Source organism: Solanum stenotomum, chromosome 1 (genome assembly GCF_019186545.1).
Source record: "Solanum stenotomum isolate F172 chromosome 1, ASM1918654v1, whole genome shotgun sequence".
NCBI lineage: Eukaryota > Viridiplantae > Streptophyta > Magnoliopsida > Solanales > Solanaceae > Solanum > Solanum stenotomum.
The window spans coordinates 4,915,144-4,936,343 of NC_064282.1; the positions used below are offsets into that span (position 1 = coordinate 4,915,144).

Here is a 21,200-nt window from a genome sequence, read left to right on the forward strand (position 1 = left end):
AGAGGTATTATTGAAAAATTAATTATGATTTTAATATACTAATAAATTTAAAAAATAAATGAAGGATCCATAAAGTTGCCCCTTAAATACTATGGAGTTATTAAAACATTATATTTCTCTTGATATGTCATATTCATTACGAAGGGAATGGATAAAAATTTTAAAAAGCAAAAAAAATTATTAAAGTAATTACTTGCATTTCAAGTATGGGAGCTTTTATATGGAGTTTTTTTTTTTTTTTTAATTAATTATTATTTATATGGAGTTGGGACACCTCCATCAATACCTACGAACTCCACTTGCAATCAACAAAAATAAAGATTAGCAATTGTTTTAATTGATGCAAATAAGTGAAATAATCATTTTCTAATTACTACTACTAAATTACATTATTATAAAGTAGTGGAAAGGAAGCAAATTAAATATGATTAAGAAATATAATTGTAACATAAAAATTGTGATTTGCTTAGCGTAACGTCTTTCCAAAGATTCACAAAACCCCAAAATCACCCATAGCTAAAAGATGCACCAATTTACTGTACCCCCAAATCTGACCCTTTTCCCCTCACCTCTTCCTCTTCACTCTCGCCGGAAACTTTTTCTGTTTCGTCATCTTTTTCCTTTAATTTGCCCCTTTTTAGCTGTATAATCTTGATAAAAAATGTGGACTTTAGCAGAAATACATAATGGGGTTTTGAGTTATGGTGGGATTTCTTGAATCTTGAATCTTTCTTGCAGGATTTTAGCCATGGAGACATGGAAAGAGTTAATGGGTAGGTGTATTTTGTTTTGAAAGTACAATGTGAGAGGTGAATTCCCATTTTGGAGAGAGAGAGTGAGAAAGTGTGTGTGTGTGTGATGATGGTTGCTGCTGTTTCTGGAGCAGTTTCAACTGGCCGACAAAACCCCAAAACCCCATCACAAGATGAGACTTCAAGAAGACCCCCATTACTGCCCTCTGAGAAAGACAACAATGGAGTTGTTAACCCAAAAAGACCCAAATCAAGAACTGTTCAATCTCGGTATATGTCTCCTTCTCCTTCAACTTCTTCTTCAAATTCTTCTTCAGTATCTTCAACTTCTTCTTCTAGTAGAAGATTTCCGTCTCCTTTGATTTCAAGAAACTCGGGCTCTACCCTTTTGTCAAATACTCCGGTTACAGCTCCCAAAAGATCTGTTTCAGTGGACAGGAGACGGACCTCAGTTTCCAGGCCACTTACAGCTGATCTTGATTCAAAAGTAAACAATGCAGCTGAAGTTTCTGCAGCAACAAAGCTGCTGGTGACATCTACTAGGAGTTTATCTGTATCTTTTCAAGGGGAAACCTATTCACTTCCAGTAAGTAAGACAAAAGCGGCCCCACCTTCTCCAAATTTGAGTAGTTTAAGGAAGGGTACCCCTGAGAGGAGGAGGACTACTACTCCCCTTAGAGGGAAAGCTGATGGGGCGGATCAGTTGGATAATTCTAAGCCTGCTGATCAGCACCGTTGGCCGGGGAGGTCTAGGCAGGGGAATCTGCTGGCGACGAGCTTAGATTGTAGTAATGGGGACAGACACAAGGTTATTGGATCTGGGAATGTAATTAGGACACTTCAGCAATCTATGATTGATGAAAGGAGGGCTTCATTTGATGGCAGGTTGAGTTTTGATTTAGGAAATGCAGAGCCTTTAAAGGCTGTTGAACAAGCACAGGATGTAAATTCAGCCAATAATGATTCTACTCTGCCATCTGATCTTACTGCATCTGACACGGATAGTGTTTCTTCTGGTAGTACAGGAGTGCAGGAGTGTGGTGGGAGTTCTCGTATACGCGGTGTGCCTCGTGGGATTGTAGTTTCTGCTAGGTTTTGGCAAGAAACAAACAGTAGGTTGAGGAGATTGCAGGATCCAGGTTCACCTCTATCGACAAGTCCAGGGTCCAAACTGGTTGCGCCACCAAAGTTGAGAAAGTACCATAGTGATTTCCCAGTATCGTCCCCTCGAGCAATGTCATCGCCTATTCGTGGTGGCATTCGCTCTGCATCTCCTAGTAAGCTTATAGGATCATCTCCTTCCAGAGGAATGCCTAGTCCATCTCGTGTCAGAAATGTGGTGAGCACCATCAATAGTAACTTCATTGAGACCCCATCAGTTCTTAGTTTTGCTGTTGATGTTCGGAGGGGGAAGGTAGGGGAAAACCGAATTGTTGATGCACACTTGCTGCGGCTTCTTTACAATCGATACTTACAGTGGCGCTTTGTAAATGCTACGAATGAAGCAACTTTGCTGGTGCAGAAACACAGTGCAGAGGTAAAGCTGCATTTTTTACTTGAAAGTTTGAATCTCTTAACTTGAATTGGAGTTCTCATCTATGTTGTGTGTTTGCTATCCTGAAATTTGTACCCTAATTTGCCTTAAAAGACAAATTACTTACCATTATGAATCAAATAGGCCTGAAGCAGAATATATAGAGGATTCATAGGCGGACTCCAACTAGTTTGGAATTAAGTTGTAGTTGATTGATTGATGCCATTCACCTCTAGCTGTTTTGCTCTGACTATGTGTGCTGTGAGAATTAAGAGAAAGGGGTTCTTTATATTTGCAGAAGAACTATGAGAACTAGTCACTTCAAATTGTTTCTCTTACAGGATGTTTTCTTTGGTAGGCAATGGATGACATCTAGGGACAAAGAAGGCACTGGTTGAATTGCATAGACCTTTAGAGATTAGCGGTCCTATCTGGGAATCCATCTTGTTTTCTATACATGTGGGGTTCTTATTACTTCTAAAATAATGAAAAAGGTGCAATTTTAAAATCTGATCAAACATTTTACCTATTCCTTGAATTTCCTTCGGTTTTGTTCTCTCCATATAATCTGCATAACAGCTTGTGGGATTACATTCCAAGCTCTACTCCTCTGGTTCTTCTTTTCTGTCCCCTCCAGCATCGAAGAGTCTGAATAACAGTCCTAGGCATTGTCTGGTTCACCGGAACGTTGCAACGAGAGATTCCGATGGTTGGTTGGCTGGCTATCTAACAGAGAATGAGCAAAAAGATTTCTATATTGATTAGCTTCTTTGCACAAAAACTACCAGCTGATATTTATTCTTTTGTTCCTTATACAATTATCTCATGTTAAGATTGTGTCCGAAGCTGCTGTCCAAACTAATAAGTTCATATTGCTAGGAGCATGGCTGTGCCAATAGCCTAGTAAGGAATTCTCTTGCTTCCTGGTCTTATAAATTAACTGTTCAATTCTAGTTTGTGGATAAGAGATGTTGCATGGAAGTTTTTAACTAAAGCTATAAGTTCATCTATTTGGCCGTTGTTCTTATCACTTGCTATTGAGATAGGTAAAATTTAGGGGACTCTTTTTTTTTTTCCAGTGAAATTCTATCTGTTAACATTGAGCAATTTGATGGTTCTGCACTTCTTTTCTTAGAAAGCTTTGATCAGATCCCATTCACTTTGTTCAAGTTGTCATGAAAATAGCTTCAATTAACTAGGTGGCTATAAGATTGGAACAACTGCAACTGGTCCTTACATGACATTTTGGCTAGTTTTACTTAACCATTGTATTTGGATATTAAAATGGCTCATTGTCAGAGATCAGGCCTCTGTTGGGGAAAATGGAAAGAGTTCTTGTTTATAGAAATACTTTCTATGATTTGAGCAGCATAATTTTTAAACTTGTTATGAAGACTCTTTTGCTTATAGTTTTACCAGCTCATGTTTGAGATTCATGCATATCAAGTGGTACAATTAAGAAGTTATCTATTTCTGTGTTTTAAAAAGGTTTATGCTATTGTTCCACATATTGGAGTTTGTGCTAATCACTTAGGGGTTGTTTGGTGTGAAAGATAACACTAAATAGTCCTGGGATTAAATTATAGCGTCACTTAATTTGTTGTTTGGTTGGCAAGTCCGTAATAACTTACCCCGGGATTAATAAATAGTACCGGGATAAGTTATCCCTCTCCTTGGGTGGTATAGTAATCCCGGGATAACTTAACCCGGGAAAAAATAAGTAAATGACAAAAATATTCCTTTAAACCCTTTTTATACATCGCTTTTTCACATTCATGAAGGGTATTTTTGTAAACAAATAAATTGTTCTTAAAATTTATTATTTTGAATACAACAAACCAAACACTCAATAAAAATTAATCTTAGCATAACTAATCCCATCATACCTTGAATTCAAACCAAACGACTCCTTAGGTTATTGTATTTGTCAATCTAGTAATTGTTTATCACAGTAGGCAACTTTTCTAAAAGAAAAAAGGTATTGAATTTTGCAATTCGACCATACAAAATGTTGTTCTAGCTAATTTCTTTTGGATGTTCACACTGTCTATCAGCGCATTAGGTACTGAATGGCTGCATGTAGGCTGCTACAAAAAGAATGAACAGAGTGTTCTATTTATCGAGGCCACTTTACTGTCTTCCTTTTGAAGGCATTATCTTAGTTCCTTTATTAAGATCCTGCTAATTCATAAGCAAGATTGTGATCCATTTTAAAAACATATTGAGCTCTTTTGCAGAAAACTCTGTGGAATGCATGGATAACAATCTCAGACCTACGTGATACAGTCACTAAGAAGAGACACAGGCTACAGTTGCTGAGGCAAAAACTGAAGCTAGCTTCCATTTTAAAGGGACAGGTATGGTCTCAGCCCTTTTTTCCCGTAGCACATTTTCAATATTATAACTTCTACTGGATTTTCGGTGAAATGATCTGCTATTTTCATCCTTATTTTGATATATTCTTGTTAAAAACATATTCCCTACATGGTCAAATCAACCAACCTGCTGCAGCCAACTTTTTTGGGTATTTGTTTGCTTCTTAAGCTTCATAATTGCCTCTTTCCTCTGCTGATTATTATTGAATTATGGTGTTGCTTGATCTACCTCTTTGGCATATGAAATAGAGCCCTCAACTGTGTCATCCATGAATCATGACTAAAATTGAATGTACAAGTGGGGAATCAATTCAGGTCCTTCATTGAGTATAAAGAAACAAGATTCACTAAAAATTGTAAAATCCCAGCAAGTAATAATCTTTTACACTTGAAATTTTTTGTCAGATTTTTCTACTGAAATTTGGATCACCGCAAGTTCACTCGGTTTTTTTTTGGTAGCATAAAGTCAAAGTAAAAATTTGAAGAATGGGATGAATAGATACTTCCACCATGCCAATACAACTTGAAGTTTATGTGGGCACAATGGTTTAAAAAATAGTTGAAAACAGATGAAATTTATTGTACTGAAATAGAAGTAACTTCGACTCCTGAGATAGAACTAAAATTCCAGTAGAATTTGAACCCATTTTACTGGGTGTCAGATGAACTTTTCATAGTAGAATGGTGCTCAAGTATTGAAGAGTGAGACAGCAAGTTTCTTTTCAGAAATGCATTTACCTTAGGACAATTTCTTGTTTTATTTATTTTTTCCCCTTTTTAAAATGACGGTGGTGTCCGAACCAGCTTGCACACGCTTCTAATTTTCCACAGGATACCATTTCACTAAAAGTAGTCTCTGACTTGCAGTAGTAAGATTACCATATACAATTAGATGTCAGTTTTCACCTTCAAAATATACGAAAAAACCCTAAACCACTTACTTTATGACTATGATTTGCAAATAAAATTGCAACTAGTTTCCTCACTTGGTTTACATTTTCTGTGCACAATACTATCTTTTATTTTTCATATATCATCCATCCTCGTCAGTTATTTCAGCAAATGTAGAGGCTATTTATCTGCAAACCAAGTCCAGATCTGAAATCTGATAGTTTTTTTTTATATTAACTGCAATTCGTTACTCTGAACAAGCCTCTGAGACTCTTGGAAAGTGTCTTCAAGTTGATATAATTGATTTGGCCTTGTTATAATGATCAGAAAGAGAATAACTGTAGGCATGATATGATCATTGCTGAGCTAAGTACTCTTGGAAAGTGTCTTCAAGTTGATATAATTGATTTGGCCTTGTTATAATGATCAGAAAGAGAATAACTGTAGGCATGATATGATCATTGCTGAGCTAAGTTGATTCTTTTCGTATGTAGATGATGTCCTTAGAAGTTTGGGCTTCATTTGATAAAGAACACTCTATCTCACTTCTTGGAGCAATTGAAGCCCTGAAAGCTAGCACTCTCCGTCTGCCGGTTGTTGGAGGAGCTAATGTATGTAGTTGTGTGACACACATATTTTGCTTTTAGGTTTATTTCTGTTCTTCACTGAATCACAAAGAGGCCACTTGTAATTTTTCTGTGTTAATATCAGCAGATTAACATACAAAACCTGAAGGATGCTATTAGTTCAGCACATGGTGTGATGCAGGCAATGGCAACCTCAGTTGGTTGCATTTTGGGCAAGGTAACCTCACTAATCTAGTCATCTGTCTGTTAATGCTGATTGTTACCTTGAATTCGGTTAATGCATAGTCATTTTACTGGTTTCTCTTTGTTTTTCATTTGTGTTTGATAAGTCTGTTAGGGATATGAAAACATAATAAAATATTGTCTATCAAGTAGATCACAACTGATGTTGGAGTTTGTATTAAATAGCTAGAAAATTGTTCTTCTGTGTCACTGGCCCTTCGAAATTTCTCGGTTACCCAAAAAAAAAGATTGGTCCTATGTATAAACTAATTGTGCAGCATGGATCCTCTTTAAATCTGTTACCTTTTACTATTCTCAAGCGATAAAAAATACCAAGTGAAAGAAGCAGCATTCATCTTTCTCATCTCAGCGTATTTCAAAATAAGAGAGATGCCTTAATGGAGAAAAACATCATATATCTTTTGTAAAATATAGGTGCTTACAGAATTTATACTTTTTGTGAAGGAACAAATTGCGGGGATGTAATCTTTTTGTTGTTCTTTTGTAGTACTCCCTTGGTACTTCGCTTTAATGAAATACTACTATCTAATTTAATAAAAAGCTCTCTTAAAAAGATAATTTGTCAGGTTCCGCTGGTGCGGCTACATTTCTTTTGACTTGGTATTATAGGAACAGGCATACTCTTTAAACTGCTGCATTCAAAGCAATTGTAAAGCGGAGAATTCCATAAGAACTTCTAAATAATAACAAGGGAACCCAAGGGCGTGACCTGGTCATGAAGTGGGTTTAAACTTTAAACCATGGGCTCTCAGGTTCAAATCTCGGCGGAGGCAAAAATACTAGGTGATCCTTTTTTCGTCTGGTCAAGCCGTGGTGGACATAGTTACACACTATTTGTGCTGGTGGGAGGTAGGAGGTACCCCCGTGGAATTGGTCGAGGTGCGTGCAAGCTGGCCTAGAGCCCACAAATATTTAAGAAAAATAATAACAAACCCACAACCCACAACTGATTAAGAAAAATAATAACAAGCCCAGAATTATTTAACAAAGAAAAACAAGGAACTTGGTTAAATTAGGTTATTACATGAAATCTGGAACCCTTTTTATCTTCAGAGTACAATCTCATAGAGGAAAAGTATTAGGGAAAAGAAGGAAAAAAGATCGACTTCCATATTTGAAGACCAATTTTCAGAACCTTGAAAGGAGTACAGTGATAAGAAAAAGCAATTAGAAAAGACAAGGAAAAATTAAGCCAAAAGAAGTCTGTCATGCTAAAACACTTTGTTTCCAGAACTACGGAATGCAATTTACTGTGGTAAAAATATTAGGCAGATTTGTTGGATTTTATCTGTTAGACTTGGTGCTTACTGATGAATCAAAGCAATGTTCATAGTCTGCTATTGTGTTAAGGGGAAAAAGCAAGAGATTGAAAGCCTTCTCATTCTCTGATCCAATTTCATTGTTTCGATTGAAATGATTTTGCCCAGTAGTCTGAGGAAGCTCTGTTCCAGATATATGCATATATTTGTTGTTATAAAGTTAGAAGTGAAAAAACAATTTGGAAGAGATATCACCTTTCTGTCAATTAGTAGAAATGTTAGGTTATTTCAAATACCCTGTCATCCATATCAATGTATGACAATGGATGCAATTTGCAGTTTCACTGGTTGAACTAGAAAAGAAAAAAGTTGAGCGATATTCTGAAACCAGCATAATTAGTGAAACAGTGAAGTTCTGGATACGTGTATCTTCCGCAGTTCCGCTGCAGCACAGATTCTAATCCTGTAGCTAATGTTTTTCCTTTATATTCAAAGTGACCTATAAATGAATGTTTTTTTTTTTGAGAAAGACTTATAAGTGAATGTATTGCCATAGATTATGTAATGCTATGACACTGAGGCTTCCTTGGACTGCAGATAGTTGTGCCAGAATTTCAAATCTGGATTAAAACCTTGAATGGAAAAGCTCATGAGATGAGCTTTTCCATAATGTAAAATTTATCCGATGAAGCCTATGAGCCCTATCTGGTTGTAATTCATGTTAAAAGGTTATATTGATCCCTGTTACTTTCTTTCCTTGTTATGCTCACCTTTCTGTCTACCTGAAGATGAATAAATTGAAAACCTTAGCTGTAACTAACATCACCATATAGAGGGAGCATAATTTGATTTACATAGATGGGAGTATCATTGGATTCACACTTCGATGCCTAGCTGAAGTCTCAGACTCTACTATCCTGGCTGCTCCACAGATTTTCTATTCAGGAAAATGAATTAGCTGTCATTATTCACCCTAGAGCCTTAAGCTTTTACTTTGGTCACCTCCTAATTAGTTTTTTCTGGGCTATAGAAGCTGACATGTAGGGATGGATTTCCATTAGTAAACTACAACAAAATTTTGAGACATAAAAATGGAGTTATGTATGGGGGGGGGGGGGGGGGGGGGGNGGGGGGGAGTGTGAACTGTAATATAAGGCAGAATATATGATGGAAATGACAAATACATGAACAGAGGATTTGGAGGGTTATTGAAAAAAATCTGAGAACCTCACTTCTTTTTTTCTTTTGATAACATAGAATTCCCTGAGGGCCCGTGGCAGATGGGTTCTAAATTCTGTGGATAATGGGCCATCCCTGATCTGAGAACCTCACCTTAATCTGTTTAGATATCATTTGCCAAGTTGCTTGTTTTTTTGTTTGGCTGATTAAATTACAACCTGGGGACTTGCACTTGATTACACTATCATTAGACTTGGATTTCCAGTTCTTCACTGAGTTTACCCAATGTCTCCCTTTGAAATATATAAAAGATGAGTTAACCTAATGTCTTACGAAACGACGCCATACAACCATTTGTTAGCATATAATTAGAGCTGATTAACCATGAAACATTGTTGCCAAATTCCAGAATAGGCCTAAATATGTCTTCCAGAATAAGTCTATTCCAATTTTCTAGTTTTCACTTGCATCAAGTCTTCTTGATTGTATCCAAGCAACACCAGTAAAACATATTGGATAGTTTGAACCACCTCATCTAAAAAATTAAGCAGTTAGCTGTAGGATTATTTTGCCTATGTCTCTTAAGCATTCGAAACCTTTGGATCTCATTGGTGCCATATGAGGGAATTTTTTAGGATTATCATATGTACTTTTTTGTCTGTTGAAAGCTATTAGTTTGAGTGGTTAGGAATCTGGGACTTCGGCTTATTTTTTGTAGAAATGGGGTAATTGCTTTAATCCAACGTTGTCCAATCCTGTTACCCTGATAAGCAACAAATGGCAACTAGTATGCCTCAATGCTCAGCTAGTTAGGGCTGACCAGTCCTGCTACCTGGATGCATTTACGTTCTCTCCTTTTTTTTTAATTGTTTTTATTAGTCAAAAGAATCATCTCATTCATAGACACAAGGAGGTGCCAAAAGTTAAATAGATAAAAGTGTCTAGTATTAAGCTTCAGAAAAATCTAATAAATATCTTTACAAAAAGTATCTTCTTTGTACCAGAAATACAAGTCGAAAAGTAGGCAGTCTTGATTTTCACATAGGCTTCTCAACCCTTGAAACTTATTTTTTGTTTCTCTCCAGTCTGCTAGAAGGTTCATGAAGGTTGAAGGTTCTATTCACTGACCTTTCTCTCTAATTTGATGCGATCTCCTAGTCACAATGCCTTCGGTAACTGTTCTAAAGCAGCCATGAAATGTTAAACATGCAGTACACCAAATCCAGTTTTTAAGGAGAGTACACCAAATTCCAAAACTCATCTGCGTACTCGCAATGAAGAAGTGAGGGGTCTCGCCACTTCTCTTGCAGATACGTCTCCATCTCACCGATGTGCAATCAATCTCTCAAGTTTTGCACCGTAAAACATTCCATGTGATCCACCACATAATAAGTTGCTTTTTTTTTCAGTCTTCCAAGTATTTCTCCACACGGATTCGTATTCTATTTTTTATCACTCCCTCCGTTCTATATTAATTGAATTTTTAAGGTGTTTCACACCCTTTAAGAAAAGTAGATTAAGACATAAATTGAACATAGTTTACCATTTTTACCCTTATTAATTATTGTCAAATTTATTGAAGTCATCACATTGAAAATCCAAATGAAGGGTAAAATTGGAAGAACACTCTAAAAGTAGTATTGAAAACTGAACAATTAAGTTAATTTGAAAAATGAAAAATGCCTCAAAAATTCAATTAATATGGAATGGAGGGAGTTATTTATGAAGGTAGGTAATTTTTAAAAAATATCAACACCAGGAGAGAATTACAAAGTCTTCGCCTGGTTTCTTCTCCTCTCCTATCATCTTGACAAAGGATTTCACCGAGGAACTATCTAACTCAGGCCCCTCTGCAGTCACTAGGTTATGTATTGCTTGATGAAAATGGTCTTTGCAGTTTACCTTAGTTTAAAAAAAGAAACAGAAAAGATGGTCTTCTGATCATTCCTGATAATGAATTAGTCTTCTAAAGGAAGCATTTTCAGGAAATTCTGTGTCCCATTAACTAGTATTACACCAGCAGATGCTTCTGTATCTCAATTAGACCTATCTGTTGGTGAAATTTATCTCGTTGCTATCTTTATTAACTACAATGTCGAGTACAATTCTTCAGTTGGGTTCCCACTCTTTAAGTGTCAGTTTATACTGGTGAATATATATGAGCATTGTGTATGTCTGTATCACTGTCAAATTGACTATGACATGCTTGTTTTCATGACCGAATGACAGAATGTAGTTGCAATACAGTTCTTGTTATTGCATGGTGGAAGTAGATGACCTAAGGACCAATAGCTATCCAAGACTGTAAACAGTGATGAAAAATGTGGGTTGTAGAAGCATCTGATTAGAGATTCGTGGGTTAAAAGTCTCTAGTTTGATTTGTGAAAGTGGGCAGTAACTGTTCCTGACATGTATCTTGTGGTTATACCAATAGCACTGCAATTCCTCCTTAAAACTGAACTTGTTGCTTCATCTCAGTAGTAATATGCTGAAGTGTTCAAATACATACATTGGATGCCTAAAAAGGGATTTTCATTTTGTTCAGGTGGAGGAATTAAATTCTTTGGTAAGTGAACTTGCCAAAGTAACTGCCAAAGAACAGGCTTCTCTTGAACAGTGCAAAGATTTCTTGACGTTGATAGCAACAATGCAGGTAATGCAGCCCTTTCGTTTGTTCTGCTTTGTAGTACTTTTCTGCGTTACTCAGATTATGATTTTAACATTTATAATTTGTGGAACAGGTTAAAGACTGTAGTTTGAGAACACACGTAATACAACATAACCGCAGATCAACAACCTGACATGACAGGTGTAGAACTGATCTTATTTTGACCAATTTTTAATGCTAACACCCTATAGTAACGGTGGCCAGAGCAAGAGAACGATGAGTAGTCCTGGTTCTTGTTAGGCATTTTTTTGCAACACATCTGCGCGCCCTAATCTCAGTGTATTTTTCTCTATCAGAAGATGATTTCGGAAGTGATTTCTTTCTCACTAATTAGTTGTATACATGTTCTAATCTTTCGTTCTTTTCTTTTTCCACTGTTTGTCAAGGAAGAAGAGAAAAAAGAACTCGTGTATATATAATGTAAAATTCTAACTAGACAATGATTCAGTAGTTCGTGCAACTTTCTGTGTGTTTTTTTTGTTTCAGTGTCTATATGACTTCAGAAGAATTTGATTGTTACATCACATTTTCCCCCTTTTACTAGTATTTCCAACTTGCAATTAAACTTTTCTCAAGCTTAAAAAGGGGGAAAAGATAGTTTCTTTCTTTTGTGTTAATACGCAATGTTAGATTATTCTTGTTATGTTGGTAATGTCACTCTAGTTTTATTGTTTCTTCTTATTATTGATATTTTCAACCTTCTTTAAAATATCAAATCCACATTTAACCAAAATAACTAGGTATGGTTATATAGTTACTTTACTTTGATACTCCATGTTACTAAGTAAAGAATTTGGAGGACGACTATGTTTGATTCATTTCCAAAACTACAATTAAAAGCTTTCTTCAAGCAAAAGAAGCATTTATAACATCACATTTAATTTCACACAAATTTATACTTCGTAAGATTTTAACTGAAATAAGTTTAATCTCTATGCGTCCACCTAAAGTCAGTGACCATTTAAGTAATTCTCACTTTAATTAGTTCACATTGTCAGTCTTCTTAAGGTATTTTATACACTAGCCTTAGTTTATATGAGTATTTATCTCTCTTTTAAACATCTGAGTATTTGACTAAAGCAAGAGTTACCGACAGTTTAAAGGTTGACTATAAAGATTTGATTCCCGAGGCGTGCGGGAAGACTTGTACTCTTCACTTTTACCAAGGTGGACTATCGAATCTCACCAACAAAATAAAAATTCAGGTAGTCGACCGATAATATAACAAAGCATGTGCCAACTGTTCTGTTGTGACTTGCCTTGATACAACAAAATGAACAACATTGTTATTGAATAACTAAAACATAGAGTAGAAAATAAATAGTCAACAATCTTGTGCGCCTCGTAACTCCTCTTAATTTGTCTTAAAAAAACTCTTCACCCAATGATATAATCGAATCCAAATTTCTGTCTGAGATATTGGGCCTATGGCCCTAAACTACATTACATGGTGGTGGTCCTCTAAATCTAGCCATCGATTTTGTGGACCTCACTATATTCAAATGGTCCAAATTATATACAGTTCATGAATCACTTATAATAATAATAATAATAATAAGGTCTCTACAATGTTCACAAATTTATTGGTAGGTTGTGTGTCTGGTGATATATAGCCCAAGAAATATCCTCCTCAGTCCTCACCAAAAAAAAAATATAGTACATTTTCGTTTCAATTTATATGATACTTTAACTGATAAAAAAAATTAAAAATAAAATTTAGATATTTATTTGTAAATATAAAACATAATATTTACAAGCTGATAGAGAACATTGGACCAATCAAGGGAGGGATTAAAACTTTCAATTAAATTGAATTTTTTTTAGGACGAACAAAAAAGAAAAACATAGAATAGAAGGAAAACTAGTAGTATAAAATAGGAAAGAATATGTTATAAGTAGTGGTGGGGTTTATCTTCCAAGTCTTTTGTGTAAAGTTAATGGATTATTAGGCAATGTGACATTAGATATTGACTAAAAAATATGCTACTTAAATTTGGTTGGTGCTGCTACCTCTTCTTCATATGATGATGCCATCATCCAACTGCTGTGTGTTGCTGCATTTTCAACCTTTTTGTGTTTATATTTTTTGTTATATCTATATTAAAATTATATTGTGGATTATGGATCCTTCTTTTTCTACTTATATATATATATATTCTATATTTAGGTTGTGGACCCTACTTTTAACATATTTCTTTAAACATCTTTTTTGTAAAGCTATTTAGGTAGGGGGTAGGGGGGGGGGGGGGNGGGGGGATTGCAACTTTGAAAGTAACAATGCAAGATATCCATCTTCAATTTTAAAAATCACTTATCTTTATTGTATATGGGGTTAGGGTTGTCAAATCAATCTTATAAAAATTAAAAGTGGACAAGATTTGTTGTAGATCAGTTTAAGCATTATTCAAGTTACTTTGTATGAAACTTTTGATCGCATATGTTGTCTAAATAAACCATCAAGAAACTTCTAAAATATCAAGAGATGTTGAGTAAATCTAATCCGCTCATAATCTGTTCATTTGACACTCTTACGTATTCGAGCAATTGATAAAGTGATGAACGTATAATGCAAATTGTGTGTAGGACCCTCTTCACCAGTCACCACCGGCCAATTTGCTACTCCCCGTCATCCCTAGCTAAGCTAGTAATTTGTTTTAATTTTTTATTGGTTACCCCCAAAGTTGGGAGTATATAAATGCATGTTAAATATGGCTCTTTCAAAACTGAAAAGCCAGAATTAATGTTTGTGGATTAAATATGTATACTGACTTGTTCAACAACTACTACTTTATTTGATTTAACTCACCTTTTATATTGTCTGACTCATTGAGATCATCATTTCTGTCATGTAGTACCTCTAAAATATTTCAGTTTGCAAAAACAAAACAAAACGCTTTGAGGCACATTATAACTACTACGAATAATATTCAGAATCTTTTTTATATGATATTGATTGAAGTTAAAATGGTTGTCATGTGAGATTCATTTATCAGGTGAATGACCTCACGCACAAATATTAGCCACATGGTATGCACGAATTGTGCCTTCATTATTTCTCCCAACATATAGTTTTCCATATTATTATACTCTCAGTTTATGTGGCACAATTTAAATTTAAATTTCGAAAGTCAAACAATTTAAAATTGTGAATTTCGGCATGAAATCTTCAAGTTTTTTAAAATAAAATTTATGTATTTAAATCTGATTGCGGCTTGGACCTCAGTAGTGAAAGCAACTTAGTCATTTTTGCTTAATCTTCAAACGATAGCTCTTTCAGTAGTTTCTTTGGGGACCAATTCTTTGTATAAAGATTGACTGGATGTTGAATTTTTTTTAATGGTAACTGTGTTTTACACAAGATCTTTCACTATTTATGTCAACATTCTAACTTTTGGTATGTTCAAGTCTTTTCACCAAAAACTTTCTCCATTAACAAAATGTTCCACTACTAACACTTGATAGTTGGATATATAATTCGCTGCGAATAATATATATATATATCTTATTGTTATTATTATGATATATGACGAAACTTTAGTTTATATTGACTCAAGTAATGCGAAAAAAAAAAAACTGCATAAACTCCTGAGGGACATATATATTTGTATATGGTAATGTATGGACTAATTGTCTAATTTAAGGCCATTTTTATTTACATATTATTATTGTAATGCATGTATACTTATGCATTTCGCGTTTTATTCTCTATAAAATAATATACACATAGCAGAGGTCAAAATGTTAAATCAAACACTATATAAGTAGGAAATTAAACTCAATGACCTTGAAAATCTATAGTCAGTAGAATTTGTTTGGATGAACTTATAATTTATGACGCACAAGTAAAATTCATAAGTTAAGAATCCTGACTTATGAGTAGGCTAAAAACAAGTGTTTAATACTCCTTCTGTCTCAAATTATGTGACTTATTTTCTTTTTTAGTCAGTCCCAAAAAGAATGATACATTTTTATATAAAGTAACAATTTAACTATAAAATGTCTATTTTATCCTTAATGAAATGATTTATAGTCACACAAATTTCTATCATTCATTTTGGATCACAGGTTTTAAAAGTCTTTCTTTCTTTCTTAAACTTCGTGCCGAGTCAAACTACCTCATATAAAATAAGATGAAAGGAGTAATACTTTTTAATCTTACTCAAATACTTTTAAAATGAGTATATTTTAATTTTAAAATAAGTCAATGCTTGTTAAGTTTTTGATCTCGACTTGCCCATTGGGTAGCTGATCTGAGCACTCTATCAGCATATAGTAGACTAATCAAAAACTAGGTCTAGTAGAGTCCAGAATATCTTATTGAACCTCTCAATTTCTATTTTCTTTTGGTAAAATATCTAAAAGCCATTTTAAATGTGAACGTGTTTTATTATTCACATACTCCATAGTCCATACGTACATTGCTTTGTTGATTCTCAACGCAATATCTATGTGGGGAGCAAAGAAGCATATTAATAAAGTATTTGTCATTCATGTTGATTTTTCTAAAGATGAGTTGGAAGTTTGGAGTATCACTTAATTAAGCTTATTCTTATACCATAATCGTTGCTTTAATTGCTTAGACATTTGAGATGATTAAAAAGGTTTGGTCAAGCTTAATTTGGCAAATCATAATAAATGACAAGACTATTATTAATGAGAAACAAATTGTAAGTTATAAACCTTCAACTTTGTGTTATTGTGCATATATATCTTGTCAAGAGGCAAATTCAGATGTGACAACGTATTTTATTTTTCGATGTTTATATATACTTGATAATATAAAGAATTTAGTATAAAAAGTTGGTATACGCTAAATTTTCAGTTGTTTAGTATTACAAGTTTTAATACAAATTACTCAAAAGGATTTTTTTTTGGTTACATTACTTATATATTCTTAATTGACTTTTTATTACGAGTCATTAGAAAAAAGAAGCAAAAAAGAAAGGGCAACTCTCATTTTTCCCTCAAAACTTCATTAATGAAGAAATCCAGATGCCATGGAAGCATTTTAATTAATTACCTCCTTAAGTTACCAAAAAACTTACAACTAGTAAGTTTGAGATGCGTAACATTTTTGACAACAAAAAAGCAAAATTCGCTTCTGAATCTTAAGTTAATCAGTAATCGGTAACTAAAAGTTGGATCAATCTTCAAAAGAACAATCTAAGAAGCTTTGTTTCATTTCCTTGTTGTGGATTTTGATGGTATACAACACCACTTTCCAAAGTTGTGGTATCAGATTCATCGGAATTCAATGAAGGCGTTGCCGCTCTTCGTTTCTCCGTTCGCCGGTTCAGTTTACCTCCGGTAACCATCGTTGATAATCCGGATGTAAGTCCGAGATCTAGATCCTCCGACACCTCATCTATAATTTTCCTCTTAGATTGGAAGTTGGAGCTTTGTGATCTAAACAGATCAACGTCGTTTGCTTCGGAATCAAACTCCGGCGAAGCAGTAACACCTGAAAACTCCGGCAACGGCCGTAACACGCCTCCTTTAAGCACTGTTTCTACCGCCGACTGGCACACGTGCCAGTTACCCGTCCACAGTAATCCTACTGCTCCGTGCACCGGGTTTACCGTCCTTCCGCACGCTTCGAACAACAACGACTGAAATAAAGCTGCAGGTACGCAAAACAAAACTACTCAGCATAATTATTTTTTTAAAAAAAAAAATTCAAGTAAAATAAGAATTTTATTTGCGTTAAAAATGGCTTCATGCACTTGAATTAAAAGTAATTAGTACCTGGTCGTTGCGATTCGGAAACGGAAGTGAGGAAAGACATAAGGCCAGCTCTGCCGAAGAATTTGGCGACGAAGACAGTGGCATTGGCTTGAGCATGAGGGCTTTCAATTCCTTGTAAACTTTGTCGGAGTATGCAATTCTCATTGCAACCTTTCCGGAGAATTCGACAGCCGTTGCAACTCATGATGAGAAAACGTAAACTTAAAACTCTTTTCTAAATTATATATAAACAAACAAAAATTGAAATTAATAGGCAATGGAGCAATGTTGAAAGTAGAAAGGGAGTTTCGGAGAAAATAAAAGGGAGAGAAATATATAGAGATGAAAAGGAAGGTGGAGCAAGGGGTATAGGATGTGGGGAATTATTGGATGAAGTGAGGTAAACCGTGATTAAGAAAGTTAAACTATGGTTAGGTGAAGAATAATGAGTGGCTTTTGAGTAAAATGAGTGGACATGAGATGAGGTTGAGTGGGATGGGGAATAAAGTATTAGTATTGTACAGTGGGGGTTGAACTTGAGGGCTTCCAAAAGTATTGGGTAATTAGAACGGCTCCGTGTCTCCGCAAATGGGTGGGTATAGTGCAACGCAGCGCCAGCACTTGAGAATCTTTTCTCCGCCCATTCTATGGGAGACTCTGCCCTCGATTTACTCAACTTGCTCCACTTACCAACGCAACTACGTCGACGAGTGCTCGCATATCTTTTTCTCCACTAACTAATTTTTTTCCTTTCACATTTGACTCACTTTTCAACCCTTCACCTGGGCATGCTACATCTTCTTTTAACTTGGTGTTAGAGTACTAAATATTTATCTTCTTTAAATTTGGAGTATACAAATAGATATTTATATTTATATAAAATTGGATAAATAAATATAGTAAATTTTATTAAATTAATATTGGGTTAATTACTAATCTCTCTAAGATAGTAATATTTTTCTCAAGTCTCGATTTGATTCAATAGAAAAAATCACTTATTTCGATAAGATAATAAGATAATATATTTTCAGAAGACACTTCTATAAATATATGGTCCCACTAATATTATAAATTAATAATTCTTTAAAAGTACAAATATATCTAAGACAATTTAGTGAAATATGATTCTATTATGTTTTGTTTTTTGTTAAAATTTAAATCTAGCTGAATCTCATCTCTAAAGTTTCTTATTGCATCCAAAAGTTTCGATGTTGGCTTTTCAAACTGCACCATAAAATTGTGAAGTGTTCTAGATGATATAAGTGTTTCCTTATGGTAACTGGTTCTAAAGGTATTATATCATCTTCAACGTTATTTTTTTCAATGATATCCACAATTTGTTCTTAACTCTGGACCTCTGATCATGTATCATTTTCACTTATTCAATAGGTCATTAACATCCATTTTGTTGTGATAATCGAGATCATTAATCACGAGTTCAAGTTCATGATGAATGATGTATTCACAAGTGGGTTCATTCAAATTCATAGAGATTTCATCTCCGAACAAATTTTGTAGTATTGAAACACTCTTTCGATTAAATAATACCTCTACAAAATAATACTATATTTTATGGTTCCACATATATTAATTTAATGAGGTTTTACTAAAAAATATTTATTTTCAAAAATATCTCACATTCTTAATCTTAATATATACTTTAAGAGATTTCAAGGACGGTTCTATTTTTAATCATATTTATCCATATATTAGTAACTCGGATATTACTAATTAGGTTTTCTTATGTATAAGAAAGTACTAAATAGAGAATATAACTAATAACTTATTTAACTTATACATAAGTGGAAACACTATCAAATAAGGGACTAAATATTACCAAAGCTAATATCAATAATTATTTTCTCAAAATTTATTAATATGGGGTGTTTTTATGTACCATAATTAAGTTTAAAAAAAAATTGTATATGCAAATATATGTCATAAATTCATGAGATTGATTTGGAGTTGATACCTGAGACGGATAAGGTTTTATCTTGCTACCTCTTCCACTATTTCTTTGGTTCTTTCCCCTCTATGCTGACTACATAACAACAGAATTACTGTATATCTTTTACTATCCAAAGATAAACATAGCAGTAGTAGATAAAGACGGTCCATCAAACTTTCTATGTAATTTCAATACATATCGTATTTGAAAATATATTACAATTGTTTCTTCAAAAATTTATAACACAATAGTTCTTAAATCCAATTACTCCAAAAATAAATACAAACAGTTACAACTATTTTCTGGAAATCAAAGCGATATTAATATATTATATCAATATATCGTAAAATATTAATTAAAATTCTTATAATTTGATTCTAAAAAATGAAATTATGACAATTAAATATATACAAAACATTTTGGCTTCTTTTAGAGCAGCTGTCAATATTGACAAGAGGACCATTAAGTTAAGATTTTACATTTCTTCGCATACCATGGATGTTCCCGAGGGTATGCCAGGACCAGAACTATTGGAATTTTGGACTTATATATAGTAAAAATATATATACTCTAATATGTTATGCTCCATTAATATTCTTTTCTTTTTTATCTACTCATCAACCAACGTGTTAAAATTACTCATTAGTTTCAATTATTTAAGGCAACGCTTTCAATATCTATAACTAGAGACCGTGGATAAAAGTCAAATACAGAAAAGCACAGTTTCTCCAGTTATTTCCTATGATTCTTATAGTGCCATTTTCCTTTTCTTACATCATTGACTGGTTGAGATTGGTGTAATATTGCCCCAAACTTATATATTATTTCCTCCGATTATTTGGTATTTTAAAAAAATAGATGTCTAAAATTTTACATAAATAAAGTAAATATTTAACGAAATAAGATGATATATTTATACATAAATATTAATAAAATAATCAAAATTTCTCCAAATAAATGTTTTCTCAAAAGAGTATAAACTATAAAGTGAAAGGACACAAATAATTTGAGATAGAAAGAGTAAGTATATAAATTTGCATTCAATAACAAGTTGGAAAGCCATGGAAGTGGTGTGATTAAACTATGTTAGGGTAGCAAAATCAGCCTATAAAATCATGTCCTGTCCTCCCCAACCTGTTTAGGTTTGAGCGGTTAATTATCGCTTTTAATTTATAAACTCAATCAATTATAATCTGATCAGATTAATTCAGCTCAGTTTGTAACAAATTTTAAGTATATGGAAAATAAATCAACCACACAAATAAAATCTGAAGAAACATAGCTTTATTGATAAATATGCGGGTACAATTCTATTCCTTCCTTGATTCTACTCTCCTAAGATTTATCCATGATTCAAGGGCCTTGATTCTACTCTCCTAAGATTTATCCATGATTCGAGAACCGTTAGTAGCGTATTTCTCGAACTAGGATGATTTAGATTTGACATCTATATAAATATTCTATGAATTTGTAGAATATTCGAGATGCCTTTTAAGGGAATTTAGTACCCTTTATATAGGAATGAACTAGGGTTTAGGGTTGAGTAGCCTCCAAGAATTCTAATTGAAACTGAACACACCTTCTAGACACGTCTTGTAGAGTCCCACAAAATTTCAATATCTACAAGCTCATCTAAAAATTAGATTGATATACAATCCATATTGACTCATGAGATATCCTATTTTAATAAATGGACTTCCCAAAGTGAATCTTAATTAAATAAATCTAGTTTAGTAACTCTAAATTAAACTTATTTCATTCAATAATTCAATAAAAATTTTCATGACTGAAATTTGAAACTTCTTATTAAAAACAAAAAAAACACGTTTATCACTCTATCATAACTTTTGGTTGTAATTATTGGTTAATTAGTTAACCACTTAACCATATGGTTAGTTTGCTTATTTTAATCTCTTATCTAGAATTAAAGAAAAGTAGGTAAACTATTGAATTGTTTCCATTTGATATCAACATTTCAGATCCAACAATAATTAGGAGATCGAGACCAAAAATGTTCTATTTTGTCATTGCCTCCTTTCA

General features: G+C 33.8%; 3 protein-coding genes across 4 annotated transcripts in view; 2 read left to right on the forward strand and 1 right to left on the reverse strand.

Moving 5' to 3' along the window:
• LOC125842790 (uncharacterized) overlaps window positions 1-21,200 on the forward strand; it is a 176,072-nt gene that overhangs the window by 45,800 nt on the left and 109,072 nt on the right. The gene's annotated exons all lie outside the window — the stretch shown is intronic.
• Window positions 447-11,948, forward strand: LOC125841455 (QWRF motif-containing protein 2). The gene is made up of 6 exons (XM_049520628.1): window positions 447-2,289; window positions 4,524-4,643; window positions 6,047-6,163; window positions 6,267-6,356; window positions 11,366-11,473; window positions 11,562-11,948. The coding sequence occupies exons 1-6, from the start codon at window positions 859-861 to the stop codon at window positions 11,619-11,621; spliced, it is 1,926 nt and encodes a 641-aa protein (XP_049376585.1). The 5' UTR covers window positions 447-858; the 3' UTR covers window positions 11,622-11,948.
• Window positions 16,425-17,935, reverse strand: LOC125844268 (LOB domain-containing protein 37-like). The gene is made up of 2 exons (XM_049523582.1): window positions 17,234-17,935; window positions 16,425-17,108 (listed from the first exon to the last, which is right to left on the reverse strand). The coding sequence occupies exons 1-2, from the start codon at window positions 17,415-17,417 to the stop codon at window positions 16,639-16,641; spliced, it is 654 nt and encodes a 217-aa protein (XP_049379539.1). The 5' UTR covers window positions 17,418-17,935; the 3' UTR covers window positions 16,425-16,638.